This window comes from Paroedura picta, chromosome 15 (genome assembly GCF_049243985.1).
Source record: "Paroedura picta isolate Pp20150507F chromosome 15, Ppicta_v3.0, whole genome shotgun sequence".
Lineage (NCBI taxonomy): Eukaryota > Metazoa > Chordata > Lepidosauria > Squamata > Gekkonidae > Paroedura > Paroedura picta.
Genome location: NC_135383.1, coordinates 12,531,547 through 12,553,484, shown reverse-complemented (window position 1 = coordinate 12,553,484; position 21,938 = coordinate 12,531,547). Strand labels below are relative to the sequence as shown.

At 52.0% G+C, this 21,938-nt stretch overlaps 1 protein-coding gene across 2 annotated transcripts; it reads right to left on the bottom strand.

The window, feature by feature from the left end:
- Positions 1–245: 245 nt before the first annotated feature.
- DTX2 (deltex E3 ubiquitin ligase 2) lies at positions 246–20,910 on the bottom strand. Of its 2 annotated transcripts, XM_077311582.1 has the most exons (10): positions 20,771–20,910; positions 16,781–17,159; positions 13,193–13,790; positions 11,643–11,701; positions 8,357–8,488; positions 3,805–3,875; positions 3,387–3,545; positions 2,760–2,921; positions 1,703–1,792; positions 246–1,029 (listed from the first exon to the last, which is right to left on the bottom strand). In XM_077311582.1, exons 2-10 carry the CDS (start codon positions 17,067–17,069, stop codon positions 805–807), a joined length of 1,785 nt encoding a protein of 594 aa, XP_077167697.1. In that variant the 5' UTR covers positions 17,070–17,159; positions 20,771–20,910; the 3' UTR covers positions 246–804. The 2 variants fall into 2 exon arrangements, with proteins under 2 accessions (XP_077167697.1, XP_077167698.1); XM_077311583.1 differs by lacking the exon at positions 8,357–8,488.
- Positions 20,911–21,938: the final 1,028 nt, after the last annotated feature.

Here is a 21,938-nt window from a genome sequence, read left to right as displayed (position 1 = left end):
ATCAACGTTTTGGACTCATGTCAAGAAGGGAGATAAATTAGGCGGGGTGAGGCAGGAATGAGTCTAGGAAGAAATCCCCAATCTAGCCGCTCCCTGATGCATTCCCCATAGCGGGGAGCCGTGGGGTGGGATGCAAGCCCCTTTGAACGGCCCCACAAGAGAGCAACATGCCCCCCTCCCCCTGTCCACGAAGACTCACTTCTGGAAATGGTGTACGGCATCAGACGACAACTCTTTGCTCCTCCTTCAACCAAAATGAACCTTTTTATTAAGTCCATGAACACGGGGGGGCGGGTTGAAATCCTTTTTTCCCCTCCCGGAAGAGGATAGCTACCCTCAAAGTGCAGCAGCGGTGCCTGGGTTGCTGAAGATGGGGGAGGAAGAGGACAAAGACAGAAAACCTGCCCTCCTTCCATTCCCACCCCTGACCACCTGGGAACCACAGCAGCCCTATGGTGGAAGAACAGGAGCGAAGCTGCCGGGTCTTTTTCTGCCGCCCTCCAATAGGAGGAAGGACGCTCGACCACGAATACATTCGTGGCGGGTCAGAATCAGGAGCCCTTAAAAAGATAGGAGGGGGGAAAAAAAGATTTCTCTAGATGTACGTCTACGTATATATTGACCTCCTTCTCCGCAACCGGGTTGGGCGACCCCAGAGGCCGTGTTATTGCTCAGAAAGGGGCAAGCAAAGTTAAGGCAACAGGGGTGACGGCCGGGTCCCTTGGACGAGCATCCTCGGTCCGGCAGAGTGCAGGCTTCGGCGTCCGTCGCTGGCCGCTTCCAAGACCGGGGCTGGGCCCACGTTCAGGACCTCAAACAGACCTCCGTGACGCCCTGAGCCGCAAGCTCGGCCAGCACGTTGTCCAGGTAGTTGGGGTCTGGGTAGCCGTGGCCCGAGGCGTTGGAGTTCATCTCCGTCTTGTGGTGGATCTCGTTCCACACCACGGTGTTGCTCTCCCCCGTCGTGCTGGACGTCCCGATGGTGAAGATCAAGCGCCTCTTCCAAGCCACTCGAAGGAGATCCAGCACCTGGGAGGGAGACAATTCCAGGTGAGAAGACCTTTCCACATGTGGGAGAGATGCAGTGCGGTGGGGCTCATGGGGTCACAGGGGGATCAAGACATACAAAGGGGGACAATAACAAGGCCTATCAGTTGCTGCTGATCACGGTGGCTAAGAGGCAGCCTGCCTTGGCGTGCCAGTGGCGTTAATCTGGACGGCTGAATAGCAACTGATAAGGAAGCTCCAGACAACACGTCCTCCTGGACTGAATCAAGAGCTAGGTTTCCTCTCCTATTACGAAGGTTAATTTCTCCAGTGCCTACTATCCCCCTCTGCATATCCCGCCTAATGCCTGCTATTATCATTCACCGGATACTGTCATTCGACATCTGAGATCATTCTGCTCTCCAGTTATAAGGACAGGTGGACCTGAGTTCGAACTAAATCTGAAGAAGTGAGCAGTGACTCACAAAAGCTCATCCCGGGTCACAAAGTTTGTTAGTCTTTAAGAAGAGGAAGAGCTGTTTTTTTTGTACCCCACTTTTGACTACCCAAAGGAGTCTCAAAGTGGCGTACAACTGCCTTCCTTTCCTCTCCCCACCACAAACACCTCTCCCTTCTACATTGAATTTCCTCACCCACGTTGAAAGGTCTGACTGCCACAGAGAGACCCAGCCCATGGGATTCAGCGCTTGCCTACCTTTCTCCCCTTTGCGTTGTCGGGCAGGTAGCAGTAACGTGGGAAGCCCCTTGCAGTGTACGGCATCCCCGGGTTAGGGTGCTCCGGTCCCTGAAACAAGGAGAGGCAGAGAGTTTTGGATCGACTTGCTTGAAAACACTGCGCTTTGAAGAGAGATCGAGACCATGCAAAGGAAAGCTGATCTAAGGCGAACGTGAACTCTTCCTCAACTCTGCCTGCTTGGAGCCTAACCCACAGCCTAAGTCAGCACTTCTGGAAAACGTTTGGCTTCAGCTTTGGAGAGTATCCAAGGTTAAAAAGTTTACTTGATGGGTCACGATTCTAGATCCTCTTTCAACAGGGATTAAAAAACACAAATGACGGTAAAACCGCATTGTTGCAAAATGTCAGCAGGGGCCTCGTGGGATAAGAATGTTTTTACACGCAGCTCCTTAGCCAGCCTCCTTCCCCACCCCTTTTCTGCTAGACACTAAGCCTATGAAATGGGAATGAGTGCAAGCCCGTCCCCTGTTTACGCTCACTCGACCCCCCTTCTCCACCTCCGCGGTCAAATTTTAGATTGGACGCAATTAGGGGCATGGATGTATCCCTCCTTTATCCTCCTGTAAAGTGCGGTGCATTCTAATAGGCTGGCCTCCATCACATGAGTACAACTGAAAAGGTTTGCTTGTTCCCGCTGGAGGACAGCCACAGCGCCGGAGCAGAGCTTCACAGTCCAATATGGATGGGAGGGTGCCAGCAGCGGTGGGTTGTCTGGGAATCAGACTCTTTGAACTGGGCCCAGAAGCCAGGTGGCAACCAACGAGGATGGGTTTATTGCTGCACAGAGCACTCCATATTTAACTCTTTCCATTGCTAGTAAAATACTCGTGCAGTCCTTTTGTATGCTGGCTCATTGGCCTTTAAGTGCACTCATGAAGGCCCGCATACCCCTGTGCATGGAGACACACTTCACCCCACATGGGGATGCTGAGATTAGAGCTTTCCTAACTAATACCAGGCAGCTTCTGGGCTTTGTACCGTTGTGGCCCACAGGATGGGGTAATTTCCTTTGTACCTGAATGCCTTTGCTGATGGAGTATGCGATCTGTATGGAACCGCAGTCCTCATGGCCCGGGAGGGAGTCCGGGAGTTTGGAGACATCCATCCTCCCGTTGGGCTGGGTCCCCGTCTTCTCCCCGTAGATGGCCTTACAGGATGGGCACTGAAGGCTGCCGTCCTGCAGGAGGAGAGCAGACATAAAGTCAAGACTTCCTTTAGGTAAAGCATCCGGAATGTCCATCTTTGGTCCCCAGGATGGACATCAGGGTGGGGGAATGGCTGGAGTGACAGAAGAGGGTCTGGGAGCCCCAGATTTCTCTCTCCATGCTGGTACAGAAGCTTTCTGGGTGGCTTTACCAAGCCTCATACACACAACACCTACAACCACACCCTCCATCCAATCTCCTTGAAAGAACTTCCAACCAAGAAGACTCCACCACCTTTCAAGGCAGCCCGTTCCATTGATGAGCAGCCCTCCCCGTCCAAAAATATGTCCTAATATTAAGTAGAACTTCTTTCCCCTAAATTGAACCCCTTGCTCCTCGTCTGTGTCTCTAAGGCTGCAGAAAACAAGCTGGCTCCCTCTCCCATCACCCCTCGCCCTCCTCTTCTCCAAGGGCGACGAACCAGAGCCGTGCCATACCTTGTTCCCGCTGGTGTACATGGCTAGCAGGCAGAGCAGGTGGAAGGCATGGCTGCATCTGGCGAGTCTCCCCACACTCTCGGGCTTGATTGCCTTGCATTCACCCACGTCGCTGTAGCCCGAAGGCATGGCCAGTTTCTCCATGCAGATGATGCAGTCCTGGCGGGTGGGGACAGAAAGCAGAAGGAGAGATCTTGAGCTCTCACACCTGTGGGTATGAGAGCTCCAAGAGAGGTCCTTGCTACACGTTGCCTTTTACCTTATTAATATGGTAGCCTTTTCAACCTTTTGATCAGGGAGGAACCCCCCAATTACTTTTCAGGCTTCAAGCAACCCAGGAAGTGGTGCCGTGCCCTTCAGTGTAAGAGAGGTCTGTACTCCAGACCGGGGGAGACCTGGGAGTTTTGCCTTCCCTTACCTCATCAGCAGGGGGCGCCTTCACCTCTTCCAAGTACCTTTTCACCACCTCTTCAGGGCTGCTGGAGACGCCTGAACAGAAAAGGAGAGAGGGAAGGAGCGTCAGAGGAGGATGAGGCGTGGCCGGAGCGAGAGGGCGGAGGAAGCGGCAGCCGGAGAAGGCAGGGCAGGCACGAGGACGGATTAGAAGCTGCAAGGAAGTTAAAACCCAGCAAGACTGTTTCCGGTCAGCACAGAGCTAAACTCAGCTGTTAGCGCGCTTCGTGCAGAAGGAAGGCGGAGCGTCGCAAGGCGGTTAGTTGCGCCTCTGGCTAGAAGAAGAGAGAAAGGTCAGGCCGGAAATGGTGAGAAAGGAGGCTAAGGGATGGAGCTTCAGAATAGAAGCCAGGCCGAAGAGGGGCGACGGGGAACCTCTCCTCCAAACAGAGCCTGAAGGGGTTTGTGGTTAACCTCTGGACTGCATTACTTCTGAAGACCGGGGGGGGGGGGGAGATATCCCATTTTGCAATGCCTCTTCCATGTACAATGTTCCCTCTGATCCCCCCCATGCACTGAACAGGACAGTTCACGTCCTGTGCAGAACAGAACGGCTGCCGTCTTAAAATGGGCCACGGGCAGTTGGAGACCCTGTGTGCCTCCAGAGGGTGAAAACTAGATCTGTGCAAGAAAAAAAAAGAATCAGCACATTTCAGGTTGAATAGATCCTGACCAGAATTGGGGTATCGTGAATCACCTGAATCCCAGTCCCTGAGTCAAACTAGAGGTGCAGGGCTGCCTAAAAACAACTAACAGACAATCCTGAGCCAGCACTGATGTTTTCCCAAATTTCGCCAAGCTGAATGCACACCCCTAGTGCAACATCCAGGGGGAGTACAAGCCAGGCACGCCCACAAGAAGTGAGAGCAGAAATGTGGAAGGAAGGTGACGCACTGCTTCCCCCCTGTGGCTGGAATAATATAGTTCCCTTGCAAGGTGTGCGTTTGGGTGGAGGGGGGTTTTGAACATACCAACACGGGCCATGTGCTGAGTAATTCAGAACAGAAAGAAAACGGAGGGGAACTTGCACAGAAAGGGAATTCCAAGGGACCTACTGGTTCCCCATTCCCACCTGCCTATGAATTACACATTTTTTCAATCAATATATTGGGGGGAGGTGTTCTTCCTCTCCACTTATTCCCCCCCCCTGCAAATCTGGAGGCTCCCTTGGGGCTAGCAGAACTCTGCCTTGTAGCTGGCCTTGGGATTGGCCCTTGCTGGCCACCGTAAGAACGTTAAAGACTCAGCTAGGTTTGCCAGCTCTGAGTTGGGAAATATTTGGAGTGAGTGGATGCTGGGAAGGGTGGGACTTTGAAAGGGGCCTCAGCAGGGTATAATACCCCAGAGCCCACCCTCCAAGTGATCAGTTAGAATTGCGAGAGGTCTCCAGAGGCAACCTGGAGGTTGGCAACAATAGACAGGAACCTTCCTTCCTTCCTTCCTTCCCTTGAGCCAGCCTGCCACAAGTCAAATTCCAAAAGGAGCTACAGACCAGATCCTAAAAGTGAAGACTAAAGCCCTTCTAACACAGCCCCAAAGACCTGGGAATGCACAGCCAAGCACTTTAGGGCTGCCTGCTTTCTGGAGGAGGTGCTGTGCAAGAACCCTACATGTTTTGGATGGTTAATGATGGGACAGAGAAGGGGGGAGAGGAGAGGAGATATTCTTGTGCTCGAGGGGTCTGGAAAACCCATTTACCTTCTTCTCTCTCCAGCTGGCTGTTCCCTTCTCTAGCTCCTGTGCTAGTACTGGGTCCTTCGGAATCCCCACGGCGTCTCTTACCCTGCCTCCTGGAACTGCCCCCTGAAGCCTTCCCGGTAGCATGCCTGCCTTTCATCAAGAAGGGCTCCCTCTCTGAGAAGGGCTGCTTCCCTCCAGGAGAGGGCTTCTTCTACCCACCTGCCCCCGGAAACCACTCCCCCACTTACACCAGGGAGTAGAAAGAGGAGGCGGGGACCGTTAGCACCTACCGAATTCTGCAGGTGGAAATGCAGAAGGAACAGAAAGGGGGGAGGGGAGGAGAGCTAGGACTGGCAGGTCCTGTCCCCCCTTCCCACACCCGGCCACCAGTGGGGGATCTAGGGGGAGGAAGGTTGACAGATCCAGGTCGGGAGATCCCTGGAGATTTTAAGATGCAGCTTGGTGGAGGACAAGGGAGCTCAGTGGGGTCTGATACTGCGGAATCTACCCTCCCAAGCAGGGGTGGTCCAACTGGGGTACTCCGGATGCTCATGTACTATGATACCCATGAGGCCCTGCCAGCATGATGCTGGCCAGGGGCTCATGGGAATTGTAGTCCACGGTCATCTGGAGAGCCACAGTTCAGCCACCCCTGTTCCAGTCTGTTCCCCAACACGGCTCCAGCTGAAACGCCCCCATTCTTTGATGCAAGTCGCCTGTTCCATGCTCTGATAGACAGCAGGTGCTAGTCACCCCACACAATAGCAGATAATTGGTCAAGGTCATCCCTCTAGGCCTGCTAATGAGGCTCAGCTGGGGATCTGGTAGGGGAGGGAGGAATACGTTTTGGCCCGGCCGAAACCTAGCGATTGGCTGAGGCCAGGAGGCCCTGGCCCACCGTTTCCTATAAATAAAGAAGTGTAATGCCCCTTTTCTTGCTTTTACCCCTTCCTCCTTCCCTCACCAAGAAGATCTCTGTGTTACGCTCAAAGGACTCTCGGCTTCCAGAACCAACGGTGCTGCATTAGGATTGCAGTCAGAGGTAGCCAGTTAGCTTTCTGGTTTTTCTGTGCATTTTTTCCTGAACTATAGGCTTTGTTTTTGAATTGTTGAATTGTTCTTGAATTGATTCAACAAAGCCTTCCTGTCTTTTATTGAATGTGAGCGACGCGGAGAGTTTCTGAAGCCAAACCCCGTGGAGCTTGACCCAGGTGGGGTCAGCCTTGGCAAGAACACAGATATTGTGATTTCTGGTTCTTACCTTATCATTCAGGGATCCCCAAAACAGCACCCGTGGGTGTCATGGCACCCACCAAGTTTAAGGAAGTGAGTGGGGGCTAGGTAGGTGTTTCCCTGAGCAAGGCTTCTGATTCGCTGGGCAGGTTTTTAAAAAAAATCTTGCTCTGGCATCTGATGCAACAAAAAAATGCGCTGTGTTACGGAAGTTAATTTGTGGCCACCGTTTGGGGGGGGCTCCGCCTCCTGCAATGGCCACTTGGTTATGGTGCCCACCCTAAATTCCAAACGTGCCTGCAGGCTCAAAAATGGCGGATGGTCCCCTCCTCGAGCTGATCTGGGCTATCCCACTCTTCCCCTCCCCATAACAAAAAAAACCCCTCTAGTTAATAAAATGGAACCTTTCATTTACAGCCTTTCATTCATCAGGGCAAAACCCTTGAACAGACAGGAAGAAAAAGCCGCTGGCATGTACCTCGAAGGGCATGCTTGCGGCCTCTTCCGAGGATCGAGCGTTAATAGTTCCCCGACGCTGAGTTTGCCCAGCCGAGATTGAGCAGTCACTCTCGGGACACAGAACAGGGAGCTGCCCAAAAAGGGAAGCACGTGTTTGGAAGCATGACCCAGCAATTAATTACTAACAAAAAGCCAATCCCGTTGCTCGCTGTACATAATCTTATGAAAGAGAGCGCAGCCCCGCTAATTTAATACCACGAAGGTCAGCGGGAGGCGGCGGAGAGCAATCTGGAACGGAGCCAAGCTCCCCCTTCCAATTAGGGACGTGGTCAGCAGGACCGGCCTCTTGAAGTGTTCCCCTTTTGGTGAAGGGGCAATTATAGTCGCTCTCCCTCGCATGAACGTGGATGTGTTTGTGCAGGTTGTTTTGGCTCAGTGTTTACCTGAGAGTACGTTCCTTGTAACTGAACTGTGGAACAAGTTTATGCCTGGATAAGGAGACTTTGCCAAGGCTAGAAGAGAAGAGCTGGGTTTTGCATCCCGCTTTTGACTACCCAAGGGAGTCTCAAAGTGGCTTACGATCGCCTTCCCTTCCTCTCCCTGCAGCATACTTCCCGGGAGATTGGAGGGGCTGAGAGAGCTCTGAGAGAACTGCTCTAAGAGGACTGGGGCAGGCCCAAGGTCACCCAGCTGGCTGCATGTGGAGGAATCAAACACAGCTCCCTAGATGAGAAGCTGACCCTCTTAACCATGATACCAAGAGCTAAAGAGATGCCATTCTCTGAGTTGTCTTTACCTTCCTCCAGGGGAGGAAATCTCCCCTGGCTATCGGCTTCTGTTGCAGAGACTGCAGCCTGTCCTTACAGCATGCTAGAGAGGAGGCAGGTTCTCATCGGGCTGCTAAAAAGGGAACAGCAGCAACACAGAGGTGTGGATTTTCCAGGACTTTCTGCAGCAGGAGGAGGCTGTTCGGGTTCAGGGGTGGGGGACATCCCGAGCCGTCCGATCGAACCATTCCCAGAGAGGCCAGATGTTAAACGTAAAGGGAAGGAAGGAAAGTGGGATGCAGAAAGGAAGAGGAGGAGGGTGGCGGAGGAAGGAGGGTCCCCCCACCCCACCCGGTGGCATCCGAGCAAATGAGCTACCTTTGGTGTGCATTTTCCTCCCTTCCTTAACTGAGTTGCGTTTTTTAGAGGCTCTATGAGAGCTGGCGGGCTGAGATGCCGGGGTGAGGTGCACAGGAAGTCCGGGGACTGACATCAGAAAGGCCATCATGCCTACAGGGGACATGAGATAGTCATGCTCGGGGTTGGGACGGGACGGGATGGGAGGGAGAGGAAGAAATTTGCATCATAACACTCCTGCAAGAAAAATAAAACCATCCGCCCTGGGCGCCAAAAAAAGAATCTGATTAGAGGCACACACTGGGGTCGGGGGAAAGAGAAAGCAGGCCACAAATGGGAGTAGCATGGAAGAGAGACAGGGAGTGCTAAAGAGCTTCTTTTACCCCAGAAGGCTGGACTTGAGGAGGCATGAATGATCAAAACAAATGCTTCATTTTCAGTCTCTCTCTCTCTGAATCATGGTCCAATTAACTTATCTGCCTAAAATCCCAAACCCATGGCACAGAAGGGGACCCTGCACCTTCTGCAGAGATTCTCAGGTATGTTCTGGTAAGAACACAGCTTGTGCTATGTTTGCGGGGAGGGGGTACCCATCAGCCAGCAAGGGGCTACCAAGTTCCTGCTTTCTTGCAAAGAGAGAGAGTTCATTTTTTGTTCCCCGTTTTTTACCACCCGAAGGAGTCTCAAAGCGGCTTACGATCGGCTTCCCTTCCTCTCCCTACAACAGACACCCTGTGAGGGAGGTGGGGCTGAGAGAGCCCTGGGATAACTGGGACTGGCCCAAGGTCACCCAGCAGGCTGTGTGTGTCTCAGAGTGACTCACAATCGCCTTCCCTTCCTCTCCCCACCACAGACGCTCTGCGAAGTAGGTGGGGATGAGAGAACTCTGCAAGAACAACTCTCTAAGAACCATGACTGACCCAAGGTCACCCAAAGCTGGCTCCATGTGGAGGGGTGGGGAAACAAACCCGGTTCTCCAGAGCAGAGGCTGCTGCTCTTAACCACGACACCATGCTGGCTGCAAGTGTATTTATCTAGTGTAATTGCATTCCATTTTCACCCACAAGTTGGAAATTGCTCACAGGACTCCCAAAGGGAGTTATTTCTGATACAAAACGTGCCTCTTAGCAGGGGAATCTCTCTGATCTGCAGCTTGGTCCAAGTGGTGGTGAAGAGGCGCCAGGCTGGTTTCCTGCCCTGCTTCTGATGATAACAACAGGAAACTGGGTGGGACGGGGGCTCTTGGCAGCAGCTGGGCCCAGGCCTGATGGAAGGGTGCTTGGCTGCTTGGCCACAACTTTCCCAAAATGCATGCTGAGAAGCAATGGTGACTCGTTTCCTGAATGCCTTGGAGGTTCTGTTTGCTACCCTTCTGGGGACCTCTGGGGCTTGCAGGGTCAAGCTATGAAGCCAGCAACATCCAGGGGGATACAAAATAAAAGGTTTATGCTAATAGGCCTGGCAGGCCAGAAAGATTGGCAACTTTTAAGATGCTCTTTTAAAGCAAGAGTTTTACAGGTGCTGCCTACTTGGTTGTAAGTTATACAGGCATTGCTCAGGAACTGGGAATCATTAAATCACAGAGTTGGAGGGGATCTCCAGAGTCATCTAGTCCAACCCCTTGCAGAATGCAGGAAATTCACAACTACCTTCTCAGTTGGCCAGGGCACTTTCCGTGGAAGCCTTGGTCTTAGAGAGTTTCTCACCAAGGAAAGGCCTCATTTCTCCCTTCCTACAGTTCTTGAGGGTGTAGGAACTGCCCTGCAGGGGCTGGCAGCTGCAAGCCTTGGCAGAGGAGAGGCCTTCCGTGACATTAGTGGGGGAGTACCATGCAGGCGGCTGTCCAGATGCCACATCTATGTGACCGACAGCCAAATCTGTGGCCCATGCGGCCATGAGGAGTAGAGGTGAGAGAGGAATGGAAAGGAGAATGAAATGCTAAAGGAGAGAGGATGCAAACAGAAAAGGCTGGTAACGGAAGCCGGGGCATGGTGGAGAAAAAAGAAAGCAGAGGACGACACGGTAGGGAGGGGAGGATTACGCAGTCGGAAACAACTGCAGGCAAAATGTTGCTAACGGGCTGGGTTTCGCCGTCATCTGACATCCTGCCACCGGACTGCCAGAGCGATGCAGCGGTCAGCGTACTGGGCTAGTGATTTCGGAGCCCCGGGTCTGAACCCCTGCTCTGCCATGAAGCTGTCTTGGTGGGAGGGGGAGAGAACTAAGGCTACTCACTCCTGGACTAACCTACCTCATAGGGTTGTTGGGAAGACACAAAAAAATAGGGTGTGTGTGGGGGGGTGGGACAGGGCAACTGCAGTCGCTGCTCTGTGGAGGAAAGGCCAAGGCAAGCTACACTACGCAAGATAAATAAATGACACCCATCGTGCCATGGTGTAGGCAGCAGCTACCTTTAAAAAAAAATTCATTCCGGAATAATTCATTTGGACTTTTTAGAGTCCATTTCATTGCCGCTGTTGCCTTGTTTCCACCTCTGCCCTCCTTTTGCGATCACTAGGAAAGATCACGCATCCGTTGTTTTCTGTTCCAATCGATGCTGCGTGTTTTACAACTACGGGGCCTATAAGCCTATCTGCTGTATTCCACGGGGGGAAATAGCCAAACTGGAATATAGAGAGTTTACAAGTTGGCGGTGGCACATGCGGTTCAAGGGCCTCGGAAAGTCGCAGCCAATCAGGGCAGTGAATTCTAAGAGAGGCGGAACGGGATTATCAGGCAGCGTCAGATGCATAACAGTGAAAGTAATGCATCTGCGATGGCAAGAAGGCCATGGGAAACACAGAAGCCTTCAGGAAGGGGACTCTCTAGGGCAGGAATGGGCCAAACCAGGGGTAGTCAAACTGCGGCCCTCCAGATGTCCATGAACTACAATTCCCAGAAGCCCCTGCCAGCATTTGCTGGCAGGGGCTTCTGGGAATTGTAGTCCATGGACATCTGGAGGGCTGCAGTTTGACTACCCCTGGGCCAAACTCTGCTTCTCCAGATGGCCCGTGGACTACGATTACCATCAGCCTCCACTGGCACCGTGCTGGCAGGGGCTCATGGTGATTGTAGACATCTGGAGAGCCACCGTCTGGCCCACCTCTGCTCTAGGGGCAAAGGAGCTGTAGAAATAAGGATTTGAGGGATGCGGTGGTCACTGCATGAGCAAGGGCCAAGGAGAAGCTTCTTTCAGGCCAGATCTTGTCCCAGCGGAGGACAGTTGCCAACCACCAGGGATATAAGCCGAGGGGGAGGGGTGGGGGTGGGAAGGAGAGGCAAGAAGGAACTGCAGAGGCTACGTTACCTGCCAGAGCTTGGCTCAGTTTGCTGGGTCTCGTCACGTTCACAGGCAGTTTTGGGACACTGAACAAAACACACACAAAAATGAGTAAGTTACGAAACACCGAGTCAAAACATCAGCAGAGAATCTTGCTAACCACTGAAACAAGCACAAGCATGCCTTTCATTCCCCACCTGGAAGTGGAACTAGAGACTCTATAGAGACTATTGAAGTTAACCAAATATAGACTGGTCAGTAAAAATTTAGAATCCTTCGTAACTCTGAACTACAAAGATAATATCAATTTTAATTTTTTAAAAAAATCACCCAATAAAAGAATACTGCAAACTTTGGCCATACAAAGAGTTATTGGAGTCTTTTGGTCACCGAGGAGCTTCTTCAGGTTTTGCCCAGATGAGAGAGACCCGGATCTCTCTCCAGCAGAGGCTGGATTTTTTGGCCTCGGATAGAGTTATCTATGGAACAATGGAACGAAAACCGGCAGGGCAGATTTGCAAGAGTCGGGAGGGTCGCTGTGTGCGTCTGAAGCAACTGAACAAGGTCTGTGTCCAGGGGCACTATTAAGACCGCCGAAGTTTAATTCTGGGCATGAAGATTTTGCATGCAGGCATGCTTCTCTGGACACCCGGAAAGATCTCCAACGATGTGTGCGTGCGCACAAAGGTTATACCCAGATATAAACTTTGCTGGTCTTAAGGGTGCCCCAGGACTCAAACATCATTTCGATTTTTAAGGAATCACTTCAGGGCTCCCACAGCACAAGGTTTCCCATTGCGTGACCCAACTTGTAAGGATGTCTGCGAGGAAATATTTTTAAGTAGTACATCCATCTGAAAAGACATCCTGTTAAGCAGAGCTTCTGCCTGCAATGTTGGAGAGTTACTATCAGCGTTCTGCAGGACTGGTGGTCTTCAAGCAGCGGCTGGATAGCCTGGATGCTTGAGGCTGATCCTGCCTTGAGCAGGGGGTTGGACTAGATGGCCTGTCTGACTCCTTCGAACTCTATGGATGATGTAGGCTGATCCTGCTTTGAAAAGGGACTTGGCCTGTCTAGCCCCTTCCCACTCTAGGATTCTATGCTTTAGGATGATCCTGCCTTGAGCAGGGAGTTGGACTGAATGGCCTGTCTGGCCCCTTCCCACTCTAGGATTCTATGACCTCTTGCCCTGATGTTTTGTAGTCAGCTCCGCCCCCTGCAGCAGCAGCAGCAGCAGCCAATCTGGACCATGGAATTCCAAAGGGGCCCACAGACCCCAACAAATCTGGGGACCACAGATCTCCTTTAAATCATACAATCAACAGGGCTGACCGGCAAGCGAGGAATTCCAAAAGCTGAACAAGGAAGGCCTCTTGTTTGTACCGCCAACTTGGCTTCACCGGATGAGCACCCCACCCACCCCAACGCCAAACACCATTTGTAAAATTCTCAAAGTCAGTTTTACAATTAGCCAAGTCGATGCATGTGCTTGGAATTCTCCTTCTGGCCAAATATCAGCATCAGATGATGACAGACACGTTTTGTACAGTTCCCAGTACATGCGAAGAGGCCGTACCTAACTCCTTTGGACGTGACAACCGGCCCTGGGCTCGGCCCACCGACCGCCGTGGGCTGCGGCGCTGCCCCCGTGCTGTGTGCGTTCAGCCTCGGCATCGACCTTGCGCCGGACAGGGTTGGTTTGCTGTACGGCAGGAAGCCCGGAAGAGAAGCCCCCAACCCAGCAGTCCTGCTGGCCGCCTGCATTCCAGCTGACGACCCTGGCAGGTTCACCATGGAATGCCGGTACCGCGTGGTAATGGGTCCCGACCCGCTATTCAACAGGCACTGTTGGCATGAACAGGTGGGCCCCGTGGGAGCAGGCCCTGCGGTCGCGGCTACTGGGTACGGTGAGTCCACCCGCCTCCGGATCCTGCGCTGGTAGCCGGTGGTCTTGTTGTTCTGGGTCTGAGTCACAAAGTCAACGACGTAGTTGTAGCCGAAGGGCCCGAGATCCACTTGGGGGCAACTGAACGTGAAGGCTTGCTCCAAGTGGATGCAGACGTTCATCTCGTAGGGGAACCAGCCTCCTTCGTCGTTCTGCCACTCCCAGACCACGCCCTGCCCGGCCGCCGAGTCCATCTGGAAGACGTGCCGACGCACCGCCCGCATGGTCCCTGAGCAGAGGGGAAAAGAGAAGGAGAAGAGTTGGTTCTTATATGCCGCTTTTCTCTACTTGAAGGAGGCTCAAAGCGGCTTACAGTCGCCTTCCCTTTCCTCTCCCCACAACAGACACCCTGTGAGGGAGGTGAGGCTGAGAGAGCCCTGATATTCCTGAAGAAGGAGAAGAAGAAGAGTTGGTTCTTATATGCCGCTTGTCTCTACCCGAAGGAGGCTCAAAGCGGCTTACAGTAACCTTCCCTTTCCTCTCCCCACAACAGACACCCTGTGAGGTGGGGGAGGCTGAGAGAGCCCTGATATCACTGCCCGGTCAGAACAGCTTCATCAGTTCCGTGGCAAGCCCAAGGTCACCCAGCTGGCTGCACCTGGGGGAGCTCAGAATCAACCCGGCATGCCTGATTAGAAGTCCGCACTCCTAACCAAATGCTGGAAACAACAGAAGTGTCCAGGAAGACACATGACACTGATTGAGCAGGGCCTAATAGCTCGATTTGAAAACCCCAAACAGACATTTTAGGGTAGATTCGCGGAGGGAGGAGACGAAATTTCGCTCGCGCTGAATAATGCGCTTTCAGGGTACATTACAACGGGATTTTACCGTGTGAAAACAGCTAAATCCACCTGCAAACAAATCACAGAAGTGCCCTGAAGATGAAACAAAAGGGCACTCTCTTTATTTTTTTGCCATCAAGACACAGCTGACATGGTGAGGTTTTCAAGAGGCATAGAGAGGTGGTTTTCCCTTGCCAGCTTCTTTGTTGCATCCCTGCCCTCCCCTGGAGGCCTCCCGTTAAAATACTAATCAGGGCCGACCCTGCTTAGCTTCCAAGATCTGGGCTATCCAGGTTCGGGTGAAACGACATTATCTGGCATTAATTTGCGGGGTACTCTGAATGAACTCTGAATGGGGTACTCCGATCTCCTAGAGGAGATCAGCCCTGCCTGCTCCTTAGAAGGCCAGATCCTGAAGATGAAACTCAAATACTTTGGCCACCTCATGAGAAGGAAGGACTCTCTGGAGAAGAGCCTAATGCTGGGAGCGATTGAGGACAAAAGAAGAAGGGGACGACAGAGAATGAGGTGGCTGGATGGAGTCACTGAAGCAGCCAGTGCAAGCTTTAATGGACTCTGGGGAATGGTAGAGGACAGGAAGGCCTGGAGGATCATTGTCCATGGGTTGGACACGACTTTGCACCTAACAACAACTGAATGAACAGACCTGAATGTCACTGGGCCTCCCTCTCTCAGCTTCACCTTCCCAAGGGCTGTAAAGAGGTTAAAGCAGAAGTGGGGAAGATCACGTAACAGAGGCACCTCCCTCATTAGGAAGTGGGTGATTCCTTCAGGGGGGCTGTGCAATCAACCTAATAATTCTGGGGATCTAATTTCCCAACACGAATGACTGGGAGGAGTATGCCGAGCCTGGGCCTCAAAGCCCTGGGAAGGGAGCCTTACTGTCACCCTCCAGGCTGCGGAGGCTGCCCGCTCCAGACGAAAGCCGTACAGATCCCAGAAGGCTGAACAGCGGCCCAAACTCTCCAGATCCCCGCAGCAGCGCCTCTCTGCAGCTGTGACGGCCTTCTGCCGGGATGTCCCAAAGCCCAGGAAGAGAAGTTTCCTGTTATTCTCTGCAGCTTCCTCTGAAGAGCACAGCTTTTGTCTGCCCGGCAGCCGACAGACAGAATGCAGAGGGCCAATTTTCACGCTGCGGTTAGAAGGTGGTTCAGAGTGTTTTTGTGTCTGTGTGTGTGTTTTTTTTAAACACCTGGTTTCCTTTCTGCTTTCTCAGCACAGAGAACCAAGCTTGGCTCCTGGGGGAAAGGGCTGCCGACAGAAACAGTTCTAGCTGCAATTGAGATTTCAGGGAGCTTTTATTTAATGCCGGCACTGAGCGCGTCCCAGAGACTGGCAAACCACTGGAGGCTTTTTCAACGTCCTTCCTTTTTTAACCAGGCACTTGGAACAGACAGACGCAGCTGAAGGAGATGCAATGGGAAGGCCTGGTACCTTCGCATCCAGGATGAGCAGGCGGGTATTAAAACCAGGCAGTGCTCCCTGCTACAAGTTTGGCAGATATTTTGCCCTCAGATAGCCAACTTTTATCAATCCCTACATGTGCAACTTTGGCTGCAAGGGGGAAAGCAACTGTCAGAAATACATCCGCAACCCCATCTATCCTCTGGAAGGGCCGTTAGTAAGCAGACAGAAGGGTTAGTTTGCTACTTTGTCCGCTATCTTTTCATGTACGATGCAGAGGGGTGAATGGCGGGGCATAGTAGCTTGCAAACCAAATGGGAGGTGTCTGTGTGGGGAAATCTGGATTGGCTCTTGCTAAGCCAGGTGGCTAACAGTGGTGTTTCCCCCTCTTCCAGCTCAAGAAGACTCCCTCTTATTCAGGAGTCCATTAGCAAAATGGATCTGTTGGATCCCAACCTGTCAGCTTGATTCCTCTCCCGGTGTCCATCATCAGCACCATGCAGGCAGGTGCTCATGGGAATTGTGGTCCATGGTCATAGAATCATAGAGTTGGCAGGGACCTCATGGGTCATCTAGTCCAACCCCCTGCACTATGCAGGACACTATCAACCCTACCACTCACCCACTGTAACCTGCCACTCCCTTGAACCTTCACAGAATCAGCCTCTCCGTCAGAAGGATCGCCAGCCTCTGTTAAAAAATGTCCAAGTTTTCTGGAGAGCCACAGTTTGCCCACCCCTGCTTTACAAACCTCTCCCGAAAGGTACTGCGGAATGAGAACAGGGGTAGAAAAGGACCAACCGAGATGATTGAGGGCTTGGAGCATCTTCCTTACAAGGGCAGACCAAGCCTTTGTTCATAAAACACAGCAGAGGGGTATAAAATTATGAATGGCACAGAGAAACACAGACTTTTATTGTCCTATTCATATTACCCTCAATCTTGGGGGGGTGTATGAACGGGACAGCATCAGCCTCAGGAAAGCACTTCAACCTAGGCGACTCCTTACCTGTGTCCTGCCGAAACTGCGTCAGGCTCTGAATGTCGATGATGTACGGGGCCAAGGAGGCGTCGGCCTGTCCCAAGGAGATGCTGCCGTTGACGGGCCAGGTCCCCGACAGCCGCCGCCCCTTCATCAGCAGGGCCTGGAAAGACTGCTCGATGTAGCTGCACACGCTGCTCCGGTACGGCCTCCACCGGCCGAGTTCGTCCTGCCACTCCCAGACGGCGACTCCTGGGTCGGGCAGGGCAGGAGGGGGGCCGGACAGCCCGGCCGAAGTACCTGGCCCGGCAGCCATTGGGACCAGTCAGCGGGCAGAGGCACTAAACCAGGAGCTTTGGAATGGTGTTAGTCGGAGTTCATCCGACCATCTTCAGCGTGTCAGACCCTGGAGAGGAAAGAAAGGGGTGAGGGAGGGCAGCAGTCATGAGATCTCTCTGGACCAGGAGAGGTGGCAGGTCTTCCCAACTTTGGCTAAGAACCGGGGGGCAGTTGTGTTCCGGTGCTGCCCCAAACCCAGAAGGCATTCTGCCCTGTCCTCCAGAGAGTTTGCAGGATAAGTTAGCTACGCAGGGAGGCTGGTGATAAGCAAAATGGATGGGAGGCTCAAAGAACAATGGGACAGTCCCAGAAGTGAAAATAAGAGTGATGGTCACTGGAATAAACAGCTTTGCAAGGGGATTAGAGAGATTCATGGAGTTTGCTAAAGGATACTAGCGCTGGGGACTGAGGACAGCCTCTACATTCAGAGGCACTAAGCCAGGAAGCAACCTCAGGGGAAGGTCTCGTCCTCTCTGCCCTGTTGCTGGCCCTCCAGAGGAACTGGCTGGCCGCTGTGTGAGACAGGACGATGGGCTAGATGGAATGATGGTCTGATCCAGCAGGGCTCTTCTGTTGTTCTTATGGTGCAGCCTCATTTGGAACAGTTCTGGTCCCTGTACCTCAAAACAGCTTTCCCCTTCAGCATTCATGAAATAATAATAGTAGTAGTAGTAGTAATAATAATAATAATAATAATAATAATAATAATAATAATAATAATGTTGTAGAGCAGGGATAGTCAACCTATGGTCCTCCAGATGTCCATGGACTACAATTCCCATGAGCCCCTGCCAGAATACGCTGGCAGGGGCTCCTGGGAATTGTAGTCCATGGACATCTGGAGGACCACTGGTTGAGTACCCCTGGCTTAGGGGAACTGCCACCCAAGTCCTTGGAGGTCTCCCATGCAAATACTAGCCGGGGTCGGCCCTGCTTAGCTTTCGAAATCCAGCTTGCCTGGCTTATCCAGGTCCGGGCACAGAGGCAAGGGCTTGTGTGATACAGGAAAGCAAACTCCACTCCCCGGAAGGCGGAGAGGAACAGGTCTGCTCCAGGTATCGCTTTCATTTCAGAGCTCTCTTGCTTTCTGTTTTCCCTCCTGGGACTGCCACAGAGGAAGGCTCAGAAGTGTCTCTGCAGTTCCAAGGGACACAGAAACTCCCACCAGGGCATCTAGAGGGCTCCTGAAACTTGGCCCTCAGGTCTGGCTGACTGCATCCCTCCTCTTCAGGACCTGGGGAGGCCAAACTTGTCAACATGCATGCAAATGGCCCGGAACAAGGAGGGGAGAGCAACGAGGGTGCCGGTGAAACATAGCTGGGGAATTTTCCAAGTCGAAATGGAACAGGCTTCGTTGGGAGGATCACCTCCCTTCTGAAGCTCGGTGAACAAGTAAAAACATGGCCGGGCTTCAGGTCGCTGCCAAAAAAAAGCAGCCCTAAATTGAACACAGGGCCAGTTCCCAGTCTAGCTGTAACTGTTAAAAACAGTGCATACGACACCTATTAATCAAAGAGCGTCCCTCAATGTGCCAGGCGATTACTCAGCAAACAACAGGACAGGACCCGGCCTTGAGGAGCTAATTGTCCAAGATTTGCCTTGAGGAGCTAATTGTCCACTCCTTTGCCACTGGAATTATTACATGGTGGAAAGTTCACCTCTGGAATGTTCAAACCGCCCAGAGCCATATGGAAGGGCAGTATAGAAATCTAAATAAATAAATGTGACCAATGCCAGAATGACATTTCCTTAACCCTCACCCGCCCCCCCAAAAAAACCCCACACACTCAAGCATCAATAATAACCATTGTTGAACAGTTACAGTTAAAGATGTAAAATACTTGGAAATGTTGATGTCATGGGGGGGGGGGGTTGTTGCTTTTGCCAGGAGAAGCCCTGATCTATAGGGAGAAATTATAACATATGCACTAATTCCATTTCTATTAAACCTACACTTATTTTGCCTCTTCAACAACATAAAATGCATTCATTCAAAACTTGAGTTGCCCTATGGAATGGCAACTAGTGGAATGGTTATGGGATTTCCAAAGTACAAGGAAACTTCACAAATACGCAATACTTGAAAGAGGGAGCACAAACAGCTGTGCCCTCTGCTACCTTAGCACGTGGATCTTAAAAAAATTGCCACTTAAGAAGCAGGAGGGAAATAAAAAGTGAAAGTAGAAAACAAAATTTAGCAGCAGGGAAAAGACAGGGCGTTATTTGGATAGGAAAGTCCAATACAGTCACAGGACTGAAACGCACTCTTTTTAAGCCAAATAAGGATGGATTTTATATTTGATATATAAGAAATCAGAACCTGTGATATAACAACGTAAGCTATTTTGGGTTCCCAGTGAGAAAAGAGGAGAATAAATGAACAAACTAACAAATGAAATCAAGTCTTGTCCTGGATTTTCATGCCTGCCCTCAACTACTCAGCGCTGAATTTCCCCAGGCGATTCCATTTCAACCGCCACAGCAGAGGCTAGGCCAGAACGTCCCATCCCCATCTTTACCTGTCAGCAGGTTACAAAGCATCCTGTGCCCGCAATCCTGGATAGCAGACTAAAGTCTACAAACAGGAGTAGTCAACTTGTGGTCCTCCAGATGTTCATGGACTACAATTCCCATGAGCCCCTGCCAGCAAATGCTCATGGGAATTATAGTCCATGAACATCTGGAGGACCACAGGTTGACTACCCCTGCTCTACAACATCATCATCATCATCATCATCATCATCATCATTATTATTATTAAACTTTTATACCGCCGTTCCCTTAGGCTCACGGCGGTTTACAAGATAAAAATTACAACAAAACCCATAGTTAAAACCATTAAAACATCAAAAACAAAAGACAGAACCCTTGATCATCAAAAAGATACAGTGTGCAAAAGCAAAAAATGATCCCCACAGAGTTACTGCAAGGAGAAAACGGAGAAAGGGAGCCAAGCAGGTATAAAGGAAGCAAGTCAAGGTGTCTGTGGAGAGGGGGGGGGGGTTGTTGTTAATAACAACAACAACAACAATAAAGACCTTTGCTTGCCTGAGGCCCCCGAGACGGACCGGCAATCCCAGAAGACAACCCTAAAGGCTTCTGATTCCAGACCAAGACGCCCAGCCAGGTTCAAACCACCCGCAGGCCCAAGTCCTCTGCCAGCCCCAATGCCCAGGGGGCAGCAACTGTGAGCCACACTGGTGTCACAGCGCTGTCGACAAGGAGACGGGGGTGGGGGGGGGGAGGGGAGAGGCATTCATCATTGCAACACAAAAGTCACGACGCCTGCAAACCAGCTCCCACTCCCCGGCCGGCCACGATCCGCGTCGTTAGGGAAGGAGCCCGGTCGGTTGCCAACGCGGCCTGGCCACTCCCTGGAGATCTGGAGGCAGGACGGGGGAGGGGGAAGCCCAACGGAGAGAGGGCGGCCAGTGAATGCAACTATGAATTAAATGCACGCCACGGGGTCCACCCTCTGCAGCTGCCATTTCCTCCAGGGGAGCCGATCTCTGCGGTCTGGAGGCCGGGCATCATTCCGGGAGAACTCCAGCCCGGACCTGGGGGTTGGCACCCGTCTCCTTTAGCGCTGGCAGCTGCTGCACCCACTCCCCTTCCCCCTGCTGACCTCTTTTTTGGGAAGGGGAGGGTCCCGAGCTCTGCTGACCCCCAGCCACTCACCTGCGCTCGCCGCCCGTCCAGGGAGGCTCTCTCTTCCTCTTCCTCCAGCCAGCGCCGCCTCATTCAGGCGACGGAAACATCACGGCAGCTAGCGCGCAGGCGCGCACTCTTCCCGGAGCGCCCCCTTGCCCCGCCCCTCACGGCCACGGAGCATCATGGGACTTGTGGTTTTTTTAGAGGCCTGAACGCGCGCGCCCTGCCGCTGAACGAAACGCCCCGTTCGCCAGCGAGTCGCGGAGCACCATGGGGGATGTAGTCTGTAATGCCTAGGGGAGATCTCTTGGATCACGCTTCAGTTGAGCTTCCGAGGATCTCAGCAGATCGGGCTTACGCGAGCCTATTATACGCACATTGGATGGATAATGCAATTTCCATACACTTTACAAGTCGATTGTCCTGCCCTGCACAGGAATATCCAGCGATCTGTTGAGATCCTCAGAAGCACAGCTGAACTACCCAGGTCGGGCGAAATAAGAATTACTGCACCTTCCCAGTCCTTAGTTCAGTTCATCGCTACACCTCCATGCTAAAAAGAGAAGAAGCTTTGTTTAAATTTGGACATTTGGCTAATCTCTTATAGGCTCAGCTGGGTCCTGGAAGCAAATAATAATTATAATAAAAGATAGCAAAAACGTGTTTGCTTTTGTTCTCTGACTTTTGGTTCCTAATGCCAGGGGTGGCTCAACTGTCAGCTTGTGGCAGCAGAATTTGGATGGATCTCTATTTTTAAACCTTTTAGCCCACCTCGCTCCCACTGGCAGTACCACAAAACACAGTAAAGTGATCCCCAATTTCAAAATTGACCGTAAGTCCATAAACTCAAACAGGAAGGAATCCTGTGAACCTTGAAAACATGAATGGGTTTCTTGGGGCTATGGGACTAGGACACATTGTGGAACACGTGACAAGCCATTATTAGACACCATTTGCGCACGCTTCAGTATATCACAGATGGAAATGCAATTGTGGCATCCACATTCTCATGCCAAGAAGTACACCAAACCCATGCTGCCTTTATTTTCATGCACATTGGCATGCATACGCACCAGAGACAAGATATTTACACTTCCCCAAAGTACTTCTAGAAACTGAGAACCATTCAGGGGTCATCGATCACCAGCCAGTTGGAAGATGCTGGAGGACTGAACGTGGGACCTTCTGCGTGGAA

What these genes read in the sequence shown, in the direction of transcription:
- DTX2 (XM_077311582.1), bottom strand. Translation starts at nt 17,069, where the DNA reads ATGGCTGCCGGGCCAGGTACTTCGGCCGGGCTGTCCGGCCCCCCTCCT. An exon ending in GTCACGTCCAAAGGAGTTAG is followed by an intron (nt 11,702 to 13,192) that starts GTACGGCCTCTT and finishes TGTTTTGTTCAG; the next exon opens with TGTCCCAAAACTGCCTGTGA. An exon ending in ACAACGCAAAGGGGAGAAAG is followed by an intron (nt 1,030 to 1,702) that starts GTAGGCAAGCGC and finishes TCTCCCTCCCAG; the next exon opens with GTGCTGGATCTCCTTCGAGT.